Source organism: Glycine max, chromosome 14 (assembly GCF_000004515.6).
Source record: "Glycine max cultivar Williams 82 chromosome 14, Glycine_max_v4.0, whole genome shotgun sequence".
NCBI classification, from domain to species: Eukaryota; Viridiplantae; Streptophyta; class Magnoliopsida; order Fabales; family Fabaceae; genus Glycine; species Glycine max.
In genome coordinates this window covers 10,048,219-10,061,106 of record NC_038250.2, presented here as the reverse complement: position 1 = coordinate 10,061,106, position 12,888 = coordinate 10,048,219, and the positions used below count along the sequence as shown (strand labels likewise).

The following is a 12,888-nucleotide window of genomic DNA, read 5'->3' as shown; positions in this document are numbered from 1 at the left end:
TTGCAGAATCACATCATTTGCTTGGTATGTACAGTAAAATTATACTACATACTTCTTTGTACTTGTTTAATTCACCACTTAATGTTTATTTTATAATGTTTGTTAATAGTAAGAGGAGCTTAGTTCATCTGCATATGTAGATGAGGTCTTTCAATAAACTCATTTACAAAAGGATAATGGTTAATTTGCCAACAATAGATCTAAGCAGACACATGTGAGACCATTATCTTGCATGTTTTTTTATTCTTTAAAATGTTTATTACATTTATGAAATAATAACTATTTATGAATGACAGGAAGAATTTGAGGTTGGACTATCTCAATCTAGGTTTGATGTTGCACCAAGTGTTGGTGAATCACAACTCACTCCTTTAGACCCTGCTAAAGAACAAAGACTTAGGACTCAATGTTGGGTTACAGCTGCGGGACCAAAGCGTAAGGGACGTCTTTATGGTACTGGAGATCTTGCTCATACTTATAAATATACACAAGGATCTTCCAGTCATGCTCAAGATTCAGCGGAGATTAACCAACTAAGGGAGGAGCTTCGTCGATCAAAGGAGGATATTCGTGTATTTTAGTCAGTTGTCCTTCAATAGCAGCAACAAGACAATGACCAACCAAATGACTATTGAACGATTAGCAAGTGTACCAAATTGTCCCAAGTAGTAAAGTAAATGGAAGTCCGAGTGTCTAATCCATGCACTTAAGTGGGTGAATATATAATTTTTCAAGAAATAAATAAATTGGTTTAAAAAGGTTGTGAAGAAAATATTAAAATAAATTGGCATAAATTAAATGAAAATAAACAAGAAAGAAAAAAAAAACATAAAAAGGAATTAATTAATTAATTAAAACAAAAAAGCTAACGGAAGCCAATAATATTGTAGAAGTTAATTTAGAAAATGAGAATGTTGGGGGCTTAGCCTACCAAAGCTACTCTTGATGTAATGTTAATAATTTTTCTTTATTTATGTTTATTCCAATTTTCATCTACATCTACTTGTATATTCTAACCATGATCCCTCAAGTGAAAGAGTCTAATTTATCTATTTTCTCTCCAAAATCCCTTTAAGAGGTAAAACAGTTATATTGCATTAAGAATAGAGATGTATAACAGACTAAACAAAATCAACATATTCCTAGTGATGAATTATTTACATACTCTTTCCCAATTCTATTAGAGAATAATGCTTTCCAATGTTATCTCTAAAACTTACCATGCAAATGGGTGATCAAGCCACAAACAATAAAATAAAGCACGAGAAAAGATAATGAAAAAGTAATATTCATAAATAAATAGGAAGAGAAATTACATTAAGAGCAGTTGGCTTTTAAGCTCCAAACAAAAAAGGTTTAACCTTTCATTGTCATAGGAGGTTTTACAATTGCAAGAGTATAATATTTAGAAAAGGGGAATTGAGAAAGGGAATGGAGGGAAGGAATGACTCCTAATGATTGCTTCTCCTGCTTCTGGTCTTTGCCTTTTGTACGGAATTATATTCTCTTGAGTTTTTTGTGTGTTTTTTCCTTCTTCTCTCTTCTTCTTTTATAGGTACAGATCAACATAATTTTCATGCAACATTCACGTTAAGCGCAATTGTCGCGTTTAGCGAGTATGATGGTAATCTCGTGCTTAGCACGTGACTCGCGCTAAGCGCACCTTCGCATTTCAGACTTCTCTGTACTTTCTGACGCTAAGTGTGCTTTGCCTGCTAAGGGACCGCATCACGCTAAGCGCCTGAGACTCACTGAGTGAGCAACTTCAGATCTTCAATTTAGCTTTATTGGGTTTTACTTTGTTTTTCTGCGCCAATTAGTCACCAAGCACTATAAATCCACAAACTTTTAACACTTTCTGCACAAAAACTTAAATGATGTTAAAATTTCAATTATTCACACAAAAAAGGAAGAAATAAGAGAGAAAAATTAATAATTCATACATAATTTAATCCCAAAATATACCTATACATAGAAGTTATCAATGACCATGCCAGCAGCGACCAGCAACAAGACGATGACCAGCAGAGGCACTCTCCAAATGAATATTTTGATTATTGACTTGGCAACACAAAATTACTATTGACATATTGCACATTGTGCTTTTCATTTAGATTTATTTTCAATTTAACTTAATGATTTATTTTACTATTTGTTTTGGATTTATGAATTTGACTATTTCATTAATTACATGTATGTGTTAATTAAAATTTTGAGGTTAAATAATATAAATACAAAAAATAATTCTTAAATTATTGATGTTAAATAATAAAAATGAAAAAAAGGAAATAAGCAATTCTTCATAAAATAGAAATTCTAAAGGATTTTTCGATGGATATTTTCGTCGAAAATTTTTCACAGAAAAAATCTGTCAAAAATTTCTCATGGATATTATCCGTCGAATCTTTCTGACAGATATTTCTGTTTGAAATTTCCAACGGATAGCAAAAATTCTAATGAAAATTTTTTACTGACAACAAAAATTTATCGGTTAAAATTTCCTACGGTCATTTTTCTGATGGATTTTGGTCCGTCAAAAATTTTGAATTACCAACGGATTTTCAAGGTTACAGATGGATTTCGGCCATTGGGAATAGGTTTTTTTTTTTTGTTGTGAGACAACTCAGCACATCCGCACTCCCCTATGAAGGGAGGTTACCCGACAGTTTCCCATTCGGTAACTGCTAGTCTATTTAGGGCAAAAGTTGGGGAAGCATCATGCAATTAAGTAATTCAAACCATTTCTACACTCAAAACACCTCTGACTATACTTACTTGAACTTCAGAATATCTTTTGTAGGTACTCCCATCTCGCCTTAACCTGGAGAGTGACATTGGGAGAAAGATCAGAGCTCTAATGAAGTCAGGCTACACTCAAGGATTCCAATAAGAACAATTGACGTCCACGGTGGGGCTGAGGTGAAACTTTCATTTGGCCACTTGGTCTTGATGGTTGGGGATTTCATTCGCCCAATGGTGTTGGATATGAATTTGCAGTGCAGTTAAGCAGGACATGTGTTGATACCTGTTAGAGGAATTATGTGTATTGGAGGTTCAGCTTGTGTGGGGGCCGTAGCAAAGTCATGCCAGCACAATCGTGTTCAATCCGTTGTGTTTTATGCTCGTGTGCTTTGTTACATCTGAGGAATTAGTCAGAGCTGTGTTATTCAAGGTTGAATTGAACTCCCACGATTGAATAACATTTTGTTCAGTGAGACCGCCAGTTGAAGCAGAGAACCCAACAAAATCCACTCACTGGGTTAGAAATTCCATTAGGTCAATCTGGTAATAAAATGAAGAGTTGGAATAGGGCATTTCAGTTCCGTTGAAGGTTATCAAAGTGTTACGTTTCTTTTCAAGGTTTTTGTCAATGTCAAACTCAGCAACAACCACGGATTTGAGAGTTATTGTCTATGCCAACGAGGGTCAATTGTGTTGTTAAATTTGTCAAACTCAACTACAAGCACGTGGTTATGGGGAAGGTAGCAGCTATTGGAGGTGGCATTGAAAAGGGTGAAAGTATCACCTGTTACATTTGGCGGAATCAGGTAGGCACGAAGGGCTAAGTAGAAGCCGAAACCATCAGTGTAAGTGAAAAGGACGTGAAGAAGTTGGTTAGAACACCAGAAAATGAGTCCCACAGGCGCAGAGGTTGTGTGTACAAGGTTCTCCCAACGCGGAAAAGATACGCCACTTTATTTAGGTCTATGTACCCATTGTTTACTTCGCTGCCACCCGTGTTGTTATGTTGAAGTTTAGTGATTCAACTATTTTAAGGGGAGAAGGAAAGGCCAACACGAGAAGAAAAATTGTGATCACCATCTCTAGTAATCTCAGTGTCTGTTTTTTCCTCCCAATGTTGGATAGAGCTAAGAAAATCAGACCAAAACGAAAGGTTTGGGAGAAGGGGAAATAGCAAATGTAGATTTGTTTTGACTAGTAACTAAGGTTGTTCTGAATTGGTCAATGAACTTGTTTAATTTAAAGCAGCCAATATTGAATTACAAAGGGATTACTAGAGATGGTGATCTTGTTCTAAATGTCATTTTTATACAATTCTTTTTTTTTTTTTATACAGTCCTTTTGTTTTACTAGATGGTGATTTGGCTGGTTAAAAAGACATACAATCCTTTTTTTGAAAAAAAGGTTGTTCTGAATTGGTCGATGAACTTGTTTAAGTTAAATAAAAACTGAGTGAAGTTTTACTGATTAACACTTTTTATTTATTTATCCTTCGTTGTGTATTGCTTGCGTCACGAATGGCAAATACTGTGAATGTTATGCATGGAATTTTTCTTTCATTTTGTTTCATCTTATCTTTCAAACAGGACAAATCACAATTCTTAATTTCACATCTGTTATGAATCTAAATTCATTTTCTTTTTGCATTTTAGATGTTGAATGCTAAAATTTTTACTTTCAGCCTCTTGGCGTTAGAGGTGAACTACAATATGTTTGTCCAGCGTAAGGAGAAGTTTCATCATTTTTCGTAAAATAAATTAAAAAAAAATATCAAAAAATAAATAAAATTTTAAAAAAATAATGAGATTTTTATAATTAAATAAATAAAGATAAATAATTTTATTAATTAAAATAATAATTTTAAGGTAAATAAAATAAATATATGTTCTTAGAAAATAAAAAGGATAAAATAAAATTCATTTATAAAATAAAAAAATAGGATAAATAATAGGCTGAAAGTATCTTTATTATAAATAGAGACATATTAGATTATTTTTTTACATTTACGATATGTTTCTATGCTTTCTCTTCTCTCACATTCGTTCTTTCTTCTCCATCTTCCAAAACTTTTTTTTTCCACATACACTCAAACTTATGATACCAAATTCATTAACCGTTAGATCATTATGAAATTTAGATATCGGGTTTGGAACACATTTCCAAAAATCCTCACCATTGGGATTTGTGAAATACTTTTGGTGAGAGAAATATCTCTTGGATGGAGCTCTCTTTCTTTCCCCGCATACACCAAAATCTGTTCTAGTAAAACTAAAATTTCAACCATTGGATCATCATGAAATTTGAATATCAAGTTAGAAACACATTCTCACACAACTCCACCGTTGGGATTTAGGAAATAATGCCCGTGGAGGGAGAAATTCACCTCGCACAAAGACAGTGGAATGAAGGCTCCAATCTCCTCTCCTTCTCTCTAACACTTGGAAACCCTAACACAGAGCAGCAACCAGAGGAAAAGTTTGAGGAATCTTAAGGAACCACTAGAGATGTTGTTATCACTTCCGGATTACATACGTGAGTCCGCTAAGATAAGGAATGAGTTTAACGCAATTGAAGTTATAATGAACATGTGTAGGGGATCTTTAGATGATTATAATTATGATATTGTTTTGTTTGATGGAGCAATTGATGTTCTGATGCGAATTGGTTGATAAAATTGAGTGTTCTTAGTGTTTTCGTATTTTTTGCCTATGATTTTGATATGATTATGTGAAATTATTTGAGAGATTTTACTCCCCATGTTGTAAGAAACATTTTTTGTATGAATTGTTTGTATTTTGGAAAAGATTTACTAGATTAGCATGATAAATTATTATATTGAGATCATGAAATTGTGAGTGAGTGACCAATTGAATATGTGACAAATTGTGAGATACATTTGTATTGAGATATTGTGTGCATTGGGTTGTTAGCTATGAACCATACAATCACACGATTGTAAGACCCTTTAAGGACAATGAGTTAATGCGCAACGAGTATTGTGATAGGAACCACTGTGAGAACCCAACGAGTTTAATCACTTTGAGGCACGACGAGATAAAATTATTTTGAGAACAAATGAGAAATCATATGTTTTGTACAGTTCATAGATAAAGTGTGCGTGCTAAAATATTTTCAAGGTTGGACAGGAGGGAGAAGTCCTGATGGACTCTTCGGAGTGTAGGCCTTAGAGATAAATACACTCGGGTTGAATGTTCCTTGGAGCCTATATTGATCCTATATGATTGGTGCGTTCTCGCAAAACATAGTGACCTGACTAATCTCCCTATGATTTTACCTAATGAGGGTAACCTGACTTACCAATATGTGGTCTGTCTTGTCATGTACTCCTAGGCACTCAATGAGGTTTTTTACTGACATGGTACCACATTGCATATACGATTGAGTCTTAGTGTATATGTTGCACAACACATGTGTAATGATCATTGTGACTGCTAAAGGACGTGCAACACAATGCTCTGATAGGATGTGAGATTGAGACATAAGTTTTTGTTTTAATTGCATGATATTCCTAACATGTATTTTACTTTATTTTATTATGTTGCTTAACTTGAATTCTTTTATAAACTTGAACGGCCTTGTTTTGAGGTGAAATATTTCCGATAAGTTTTATTTGGTAACAATAAATATGAACATTTTACCCACATAAATTTGTTTAAGCGACTTGAAAAATAAATTGATTTAATAAAATTCTAAATTTTGATATTTTTTCTTAATTATATGTATGTTGAGATAGAGGGTTTCACAAGATAATTCAATTAATTTGGTTTTGATGGTGAGATATAGCATCATTCATATGTTATTTATTTTTTATAATTGAACCAAGTCTTCACAGCATATCTAGAGCCAGTAGAATAAGCCAAGAATGATTGAAGGTGTTCCACTACAATTCAGGTGTATAAAGCAAGCTCCCTTGACTTGACCAAAACTGGTAATTGGGTACCCACGTTTGTTTGGTAAATCATTTGTAAAATTTACGACGCATTCAAATGTACGCAAGATACTTCCAGCTTGAACATATTTCGTTTAGTACAAATCTTAACATTGACTTATTTTAGTTATTATTAGGCTATATTTAGTATATAAAAAACCTGATAACAATTCTGTAAAAGTTTAAAAAGTAAGTTTTTAGTGTGAAGTTCTTGTTAAAAATTATTGAATTACTAAAGTTTAGGGCCCATTTGGGAGAGGTTGAAGCTTTTGGCTTTTTTATTTTTTAATGTAATATTTAAAACAAAATGTGTTTGATAAAAATCAAGCTAAAATGATTTAATTTTACTATTTTTGATTTGTTAGAGATTAGAGATATGGGGAAGTATTCAGAATTACATGATTTTACTGTATGTAGTATCCTCTTATTTAAATTCTTATCATTTTAATTTTATTTTATGTAAATATTTATTTATTAACTAATAAGTCTTTATAAATTTAATTTTAAAAAAAATATTCCTTCAATACTAATAAATAAAAATATATCAAAAATAAAGTTTTCAAATAATTAAAATTATAGTTTTTAAAATATTATTTTAAAAAATTAAAATAATAATTTGTATTAAATTTTTTTATTTTTTCATGTGATAAACTCGTTGTTATATATATATATATATATATATATATATATATATATATATATATATATATATATATATAATCAATTTATTAAATCAAATTATTTTTTTTATAATGGTGTAATTTAATTCGTAACACACGTTAAATTTGTAAATAAAGATTTAAAATCATAACATTGATTATTACATTATGCATCTTAAGAATAAGTTTTAAGCGTGACTATGTTTCATATTTCACTATAGAATTTAGTTTTTTAACCATTATATAAATAATTTATTATTCTTTGTTAGACTCTCATATCAAATTAATAGTATTAAATTGTTTAAAAATAGATATTAAAAAAATACATTTTCTAAAAATAATAAAAATGATATCAACAACAACATATATACTATGATGAAGTGGTGATTAAAAAAAAACTAATGTAATAAGAGATATAGAAGAAAAATATATCCTGAAAAAGGATCGAAGAATAATTTAGAGAAAAGATTACGGGACAATGTAAAACTTAACAATTTAACCCCTTTTTTTATAAAAATAAAATAAAATTATAAGAATGTTCACCAACCCCACCGTCGGAGCCGGTAAGAAAGAAGCGCAACTAAACTAACGACAAGTCAAATCGTACTTCTCCTTTCATTAACTATATTTTCTTCACGATTTCCTGCAATTACAGACATTAGACATAGCCCCGCATTCGAGGGCAACTCCTCTGTTTAACTTGTGAGTCATTTCATTTCCAAACGCATCTTTTCTTCGCTTTGTTTCTTGCATAGAGGTCCCATCTTCCAATCATGTGAATTTTGTAAGTAGTTTTACATTATAACGCATTCTTGCTTGCTGTAGTTTGATCTAGTAATTTAGGAACTGAAGTTATTATACTTGCTAGATGATGAAGATGATGATGATGATGATGAATACAATGATGTTTCTTGTTCCCCATTTTTTTCCTCTGATGTTGTTTCCTTTACCTTTTGGACTAATGAGTTTTTATGATTTTACTATTTTTGATTTGTTCGATTAGAGATATGCGGAAATGTTCAGAATTGCTTGATTTTACTGTTGTTCAATTTTAATGCCTACATGATGATGAAATCTAAGTTTGAGTGTGGAAACCAAGATGCTAATGTTGATGATGGAGAAATTAATATGAATAATGGTCAACTGCTACTGCAAGACATTCAAGAAATAAGCAAAGCTCTTTATGCCCCTTCTAGACCTTCCTTTTCCTCGGTCCATAATCGATCCAAGTCTGCGGGAAAAACCGGTTTGTCGAAACCTCAAGTTGCCCTAACCCCGGGATTTCTAAAGGAAGATCTGTTGCCTAAGGACAAGAAGTTGTCTTCAGCGTGGAATTGGAAGAAGCCCATGAAAGCTTTGACCCATTTTGGTGGTCAAAAGTTCAAATGTTGCTTTAACCTTCATGTCCACTCTATTGAGGGCCTTCCTTTGAGTTTTGATGGCATTAGGTTGTGTGTGCATTGGAAAAGGAAAACCAACATTTTGCAGACGTGCCCGGCAAGGGTTTTCCAGGGTGTTGTGGAGTTCAATGAAACTTTGAGTCATGGATGCTCTGTTTATGTTAGTCGCACTGTGTCTGGTCACTCTGTCAAGTATGAGTCTAAGCGTTTCTTGATATATGCCTCTATTGTAGGAGCTCCTGAACATGACATAGGAATCCATCAGGTTGATCTCACAAGGCTTTTACCTCTGACTTTAGCAGAGTTAGGGGGTGATAGAAGTTCAGGGAAATGGAGCACAAGTTTTAGGTTGGCAGGAAAAGCTGTAGGAGCGAGCCTAAATGTTAGTTTCAGCTATCAAGTAATGAAGGATGAGTTAATGGAATTTGGTGGTGATAATTTGAATGTTTTCAACCTTGTTAATCTGAAGCCAGGCAGGCCAAGCAGCACTAGCAGTGTTATGGATTTTAGTCCTATCCCTTTTCATTCTGATGATATGATTTTATCCTGTGAAACATTGATGAATTCCAGCTCAAGTCTTTCCAAATCAATCAGTTTCCTATATCAAAAGCTTGATGAAGGGAACATTCATAATTCAGCACGAGCAGACTCAGAACATTTTGAACCACTTAAATCCCATGGTTTTACAGAATCAGAGTCACCTCTAGAATCAAATCAAGATGAACCTGATGACTCTGAATTTTCCATTATTGAACAACAAGTAGAAACATTGGAAGGGGATTCCTTGGAACTTGATCAGACAGGAAATCAAACAGTTGATTTGTCAACAGTTGATATTATTAATGTGGATGATATTGTTAAGGAAGATGGCATATTTGTTGACAAGAACACAAGATTTGATTTGATGGATAGCATATGCACTAGTTGTGTAAATGGGACTATGGCAGATGATGGCAAACATAAACGCAGTAGTTCATGTGTCAGTATAACTTGCATCAAGGATGCAGATATGCTTCCTGAGACATCAGATTTTATTGACCAAGGATGCTACCTTAATGTTAAATCAAATTATAAATCACATAGAATGGCAAAAAAATCAAGTAGCTTGGATTTTATCACTGAATCTATTGCAAATGATTTCTTAAACATGCTGGCCATGGAGAGCGGTTCATTTGGCTCAAGTTGCAATGGTGATCCCCTGTCTCCCAGAGAGAAGCTTTTAAGACAGTTTGAAGAAGAGGCTCTAGTTTCTGGTAACTTCACTTTTGATTTCAATGCAAATGAAGAGGAATTGGGGACAGATGCAGTTGGAGATAGCTATCAGGATTGTACTGTGGATTCAGATTTGTCTTTATTTATTCAAGCTGCTGAAGAGGAGCATGCAAGGGAGAATCACTTATTAATGCAGAGAAGGAAGGCCAAAATTCTTGAAGACCTGGAGACTGACTCATTAATGCAACTGTGGGGCTTAAATGAGAAGGATTTTGAAAATTCTCGGGGAACTTGTTCGGGTGGTTTTGGAAGTCCAATTGAACTACCCAATGAAGAATCCTCCATATTACCTTCAATTGGACATGGACTTGGTTCATTTGTTCAAACTATGGGTGGAGGCTTTTTGAGGTCCATGAGTCCTTCCCTATTCAGAAATGCTAAAAATCGTGGGAACCTCATCACTCAGGTTTCTAATCCAGTTGTTTTACCTGCAAAAATGGGTAATGATATACTGGAGATACTGCAGCATGTGACTTATGATGGAGTGGAAGAACTGTGTCATCATATCTATAAATTAATGCCTTTGCAAGATATCACCGGGAAATCCATTGAGCATATTGTGCAGAAAGCCACAGCCAATGAAAGGGCTTCTGTAAGGTTAGCAATTGTTTTTGTGGCATTTCTCATGAAAGACTCTTTCATCTAAAGTATTTTATATTTTTGTATTCTGATTTCCTTTCTTAATTCTGTTTCAGGCAGGGGTCATGGCAGCATGATTTGTTTGAAGAATTTCCATGTGGTTATTTAACAGAGGAAGGCATGAGCTTGGACAGTGTGTCTCTTGAAGCTATAGGTCCCATGACTGTTAATAAGATTGAAGCCCTTTTGATCGAAGGGTTGAGAATACAGTCTGGTATGTTGTATGAGGAGGCACCATCATATATCCATCCCCAACATGCAAAGATGCCTGCTGTTGGAAGCAGAAGAACCAACTGGAGGGGATTTCCCACATCAGAGAGAATTGCTAAATTGCAACTAGAAGATTGTGGAGAAACTGGCAATGATAATGATGGACTAATGGGGCTGTCAATAACATTTGATCAGTGGTTGAGATTGGATTCTGGCATTATTGAAGGAGATCAGAATTCAGAGCAAATTTTGAAGATCCTTGAAGTACACCATTCTAAAATCACAGAGTTAGATGAATTGAAACATGCCATTGACTGGTTAAAATCATATGGAAGAAAGCTCGGACATTATGGACTCTTAGGGAACCACCTAACAGTGGCTTTTATGATCCAGCTCAGAGATCCTCTACGAAATTATGAGCCAGTTGGTGTTCCAATGCTGGTTCTGACTCAGGTGGAAAGAGTTTGCATATGTGCTACACCGGAAGATGACTTCAATTTTCTTGATGAAAAGGAAAAAGGAATGGACAATGGGGCCCTGCCAAATGAGACAAGTAGCAAGAGTATGGAAGATACAAATACTGATGACGAAGCCACTAAATTTAGATTTAAAATCAAAGAGATTCATCTTTCAGGAGTCCTTAGCAAAGCCGGAAGCAAGCAATGTTGGGGTACTGCAACTCAGCAACAGTCTGGTATCCGGTGGTTGCTTGCCAGCGGCATAACCAGTACTGCCAAACATTCCTCTTCAACATCAAAGGCAATTGTATTATCATCCCCACTGTTTGCCAAGACGTTGCTGAATGAGGATATCCTGTGGAGCATTTCTTGTGTTAATAGTATCATGGGGACTAATAGTAGAGAGCTGCCAGCTGAAAATGTACACATTCGGAACCCAGATATCATCTTCCCAAGTTGAACTGTTAGATAATTTCTTACGTGCAGTTTTAGCCATTTTTTTTAAATTTCTCCATGTAGATAGTTACTATAGTATGTTGTCAAGAAGTTATACGAGTCAGCTTGCCCAAATTTTTAAAATGTATGTTAAAATTTCTGGCCTTCTCGGAAGCGACCCTTTCTTCTTTCAATCACCTATACACAGTTTGGCTGTTTTGTTTTCTTTGATGTGCAACTGCTAATGCTGCTTGCAATTAATAAAATGTAATTGATTATGTCTAAATTATTGTGCATTTACTTTTCAATTGTCATGGCCAACTTATTTGTATATAAAAAATTTCTTAAGCAAAATTGCCATTTGAGACATATGCATGTAAAAAAGACTATGAGCAGGTATTAAGGTCACTACAAAATCACTTATAGATTCTATGTAGGAAACATGGTATTCCAGAAGCTGATTGGATGGAAGTCTTTTTTGGATAAGTTTCTCAATAAATACTTTTGAGAAAAAGAAAAAATAACAGTAAATTGAATTAAACTTCTTTTATAAGTTAAAATTGGCTGATTCATAAGTTAATTTATAAATGTTCTCTCATTTAATTTCTTTAAAAACTGGTTTTTACTCTTGCATAAGTTAATTTGAATTTATAGCAGAAACTTTTATAAGTGCATTTTAAGAAACATATTCAAGCTTAATTCAATTTAACATTTGTTCATACTGCTTACCAGTCTTCTCTGAACTTTGAATTGAAAAATCTACTTTCTTGACCCTTCGTGACTGCAAACATTTTTTACTCTCCAACCCGACTATAGGTTTCCCATCCCATAACATTTACCTGATTGGACACTAATCCCTTTAGTCAGTTATATTACTTCTACATATATTTTCTGAACAGATTTTTATAATTCAATTTTTCTCTGTCTCTATCATACTATTCATTTATCTCACTTTTTTCTTTCCTCATGTTTTTCTTAGTTGTAAAAAAGTTGAACTCATTTTTTTCCCTATTATATGAGCCGACCAAGAAGGCATTAATTTTGTCACTTCAGTTTGTATAGTTCGGTTCGAACAAACAGAATTTCTTTACTTGGGCCTACTTAGAATTTTGAGCACAATTCCA

The 12,888-nt window shown here is 33.7% G+C and overlaps 1 protein-coding gene across 4 annotated transcripts; it reads left to right on the top strand.

The window, feature by feature from the left end:
- Window positions 1-7,894: 7,894 nt before the first annotated feature.
- LOC102659507 (protein PLASTID MOVEMENT IMPAIRED 1-RELATED 2) lies at window positions 7,895-12,050 on the top strand. 4 transcript variants are annotated; one of them, XM_041008963.1, is made up of 3 exons: window positions 7,895-8,052; window positions 8,354-10,619; window positions 10,718-12,050. In XM_041008963.1, exons 2-3 carry the CDS (start codon window positions 8,413-8,415, stop codon window positions 11,787-11,789), a joined length of 3,279 nt encoding a protein of 1,092 aa, XP_040864897.1. In that variant the 5' UTR covers window positions 7,895-8,052; window positions 8,354-8,412; the 3' UTR covers window positions 11,790-12,050. The 4 variants fall into 4 exon arrangements, with proteins under 4 accessions (XP_040864897.1, XP_006596034.1, XP_014622647.1 ...); XM_006595971.4 differs by having other exon boundaries at window positions 7,921-8,134; XM_014767161.3 differs by having other exon boundaries at window positions 7,922-8,134; window positions 8,984-10,619.
- The last annotated feature ends 838 nt before the right edge of the window (window positions 12,051-12,888 follow it).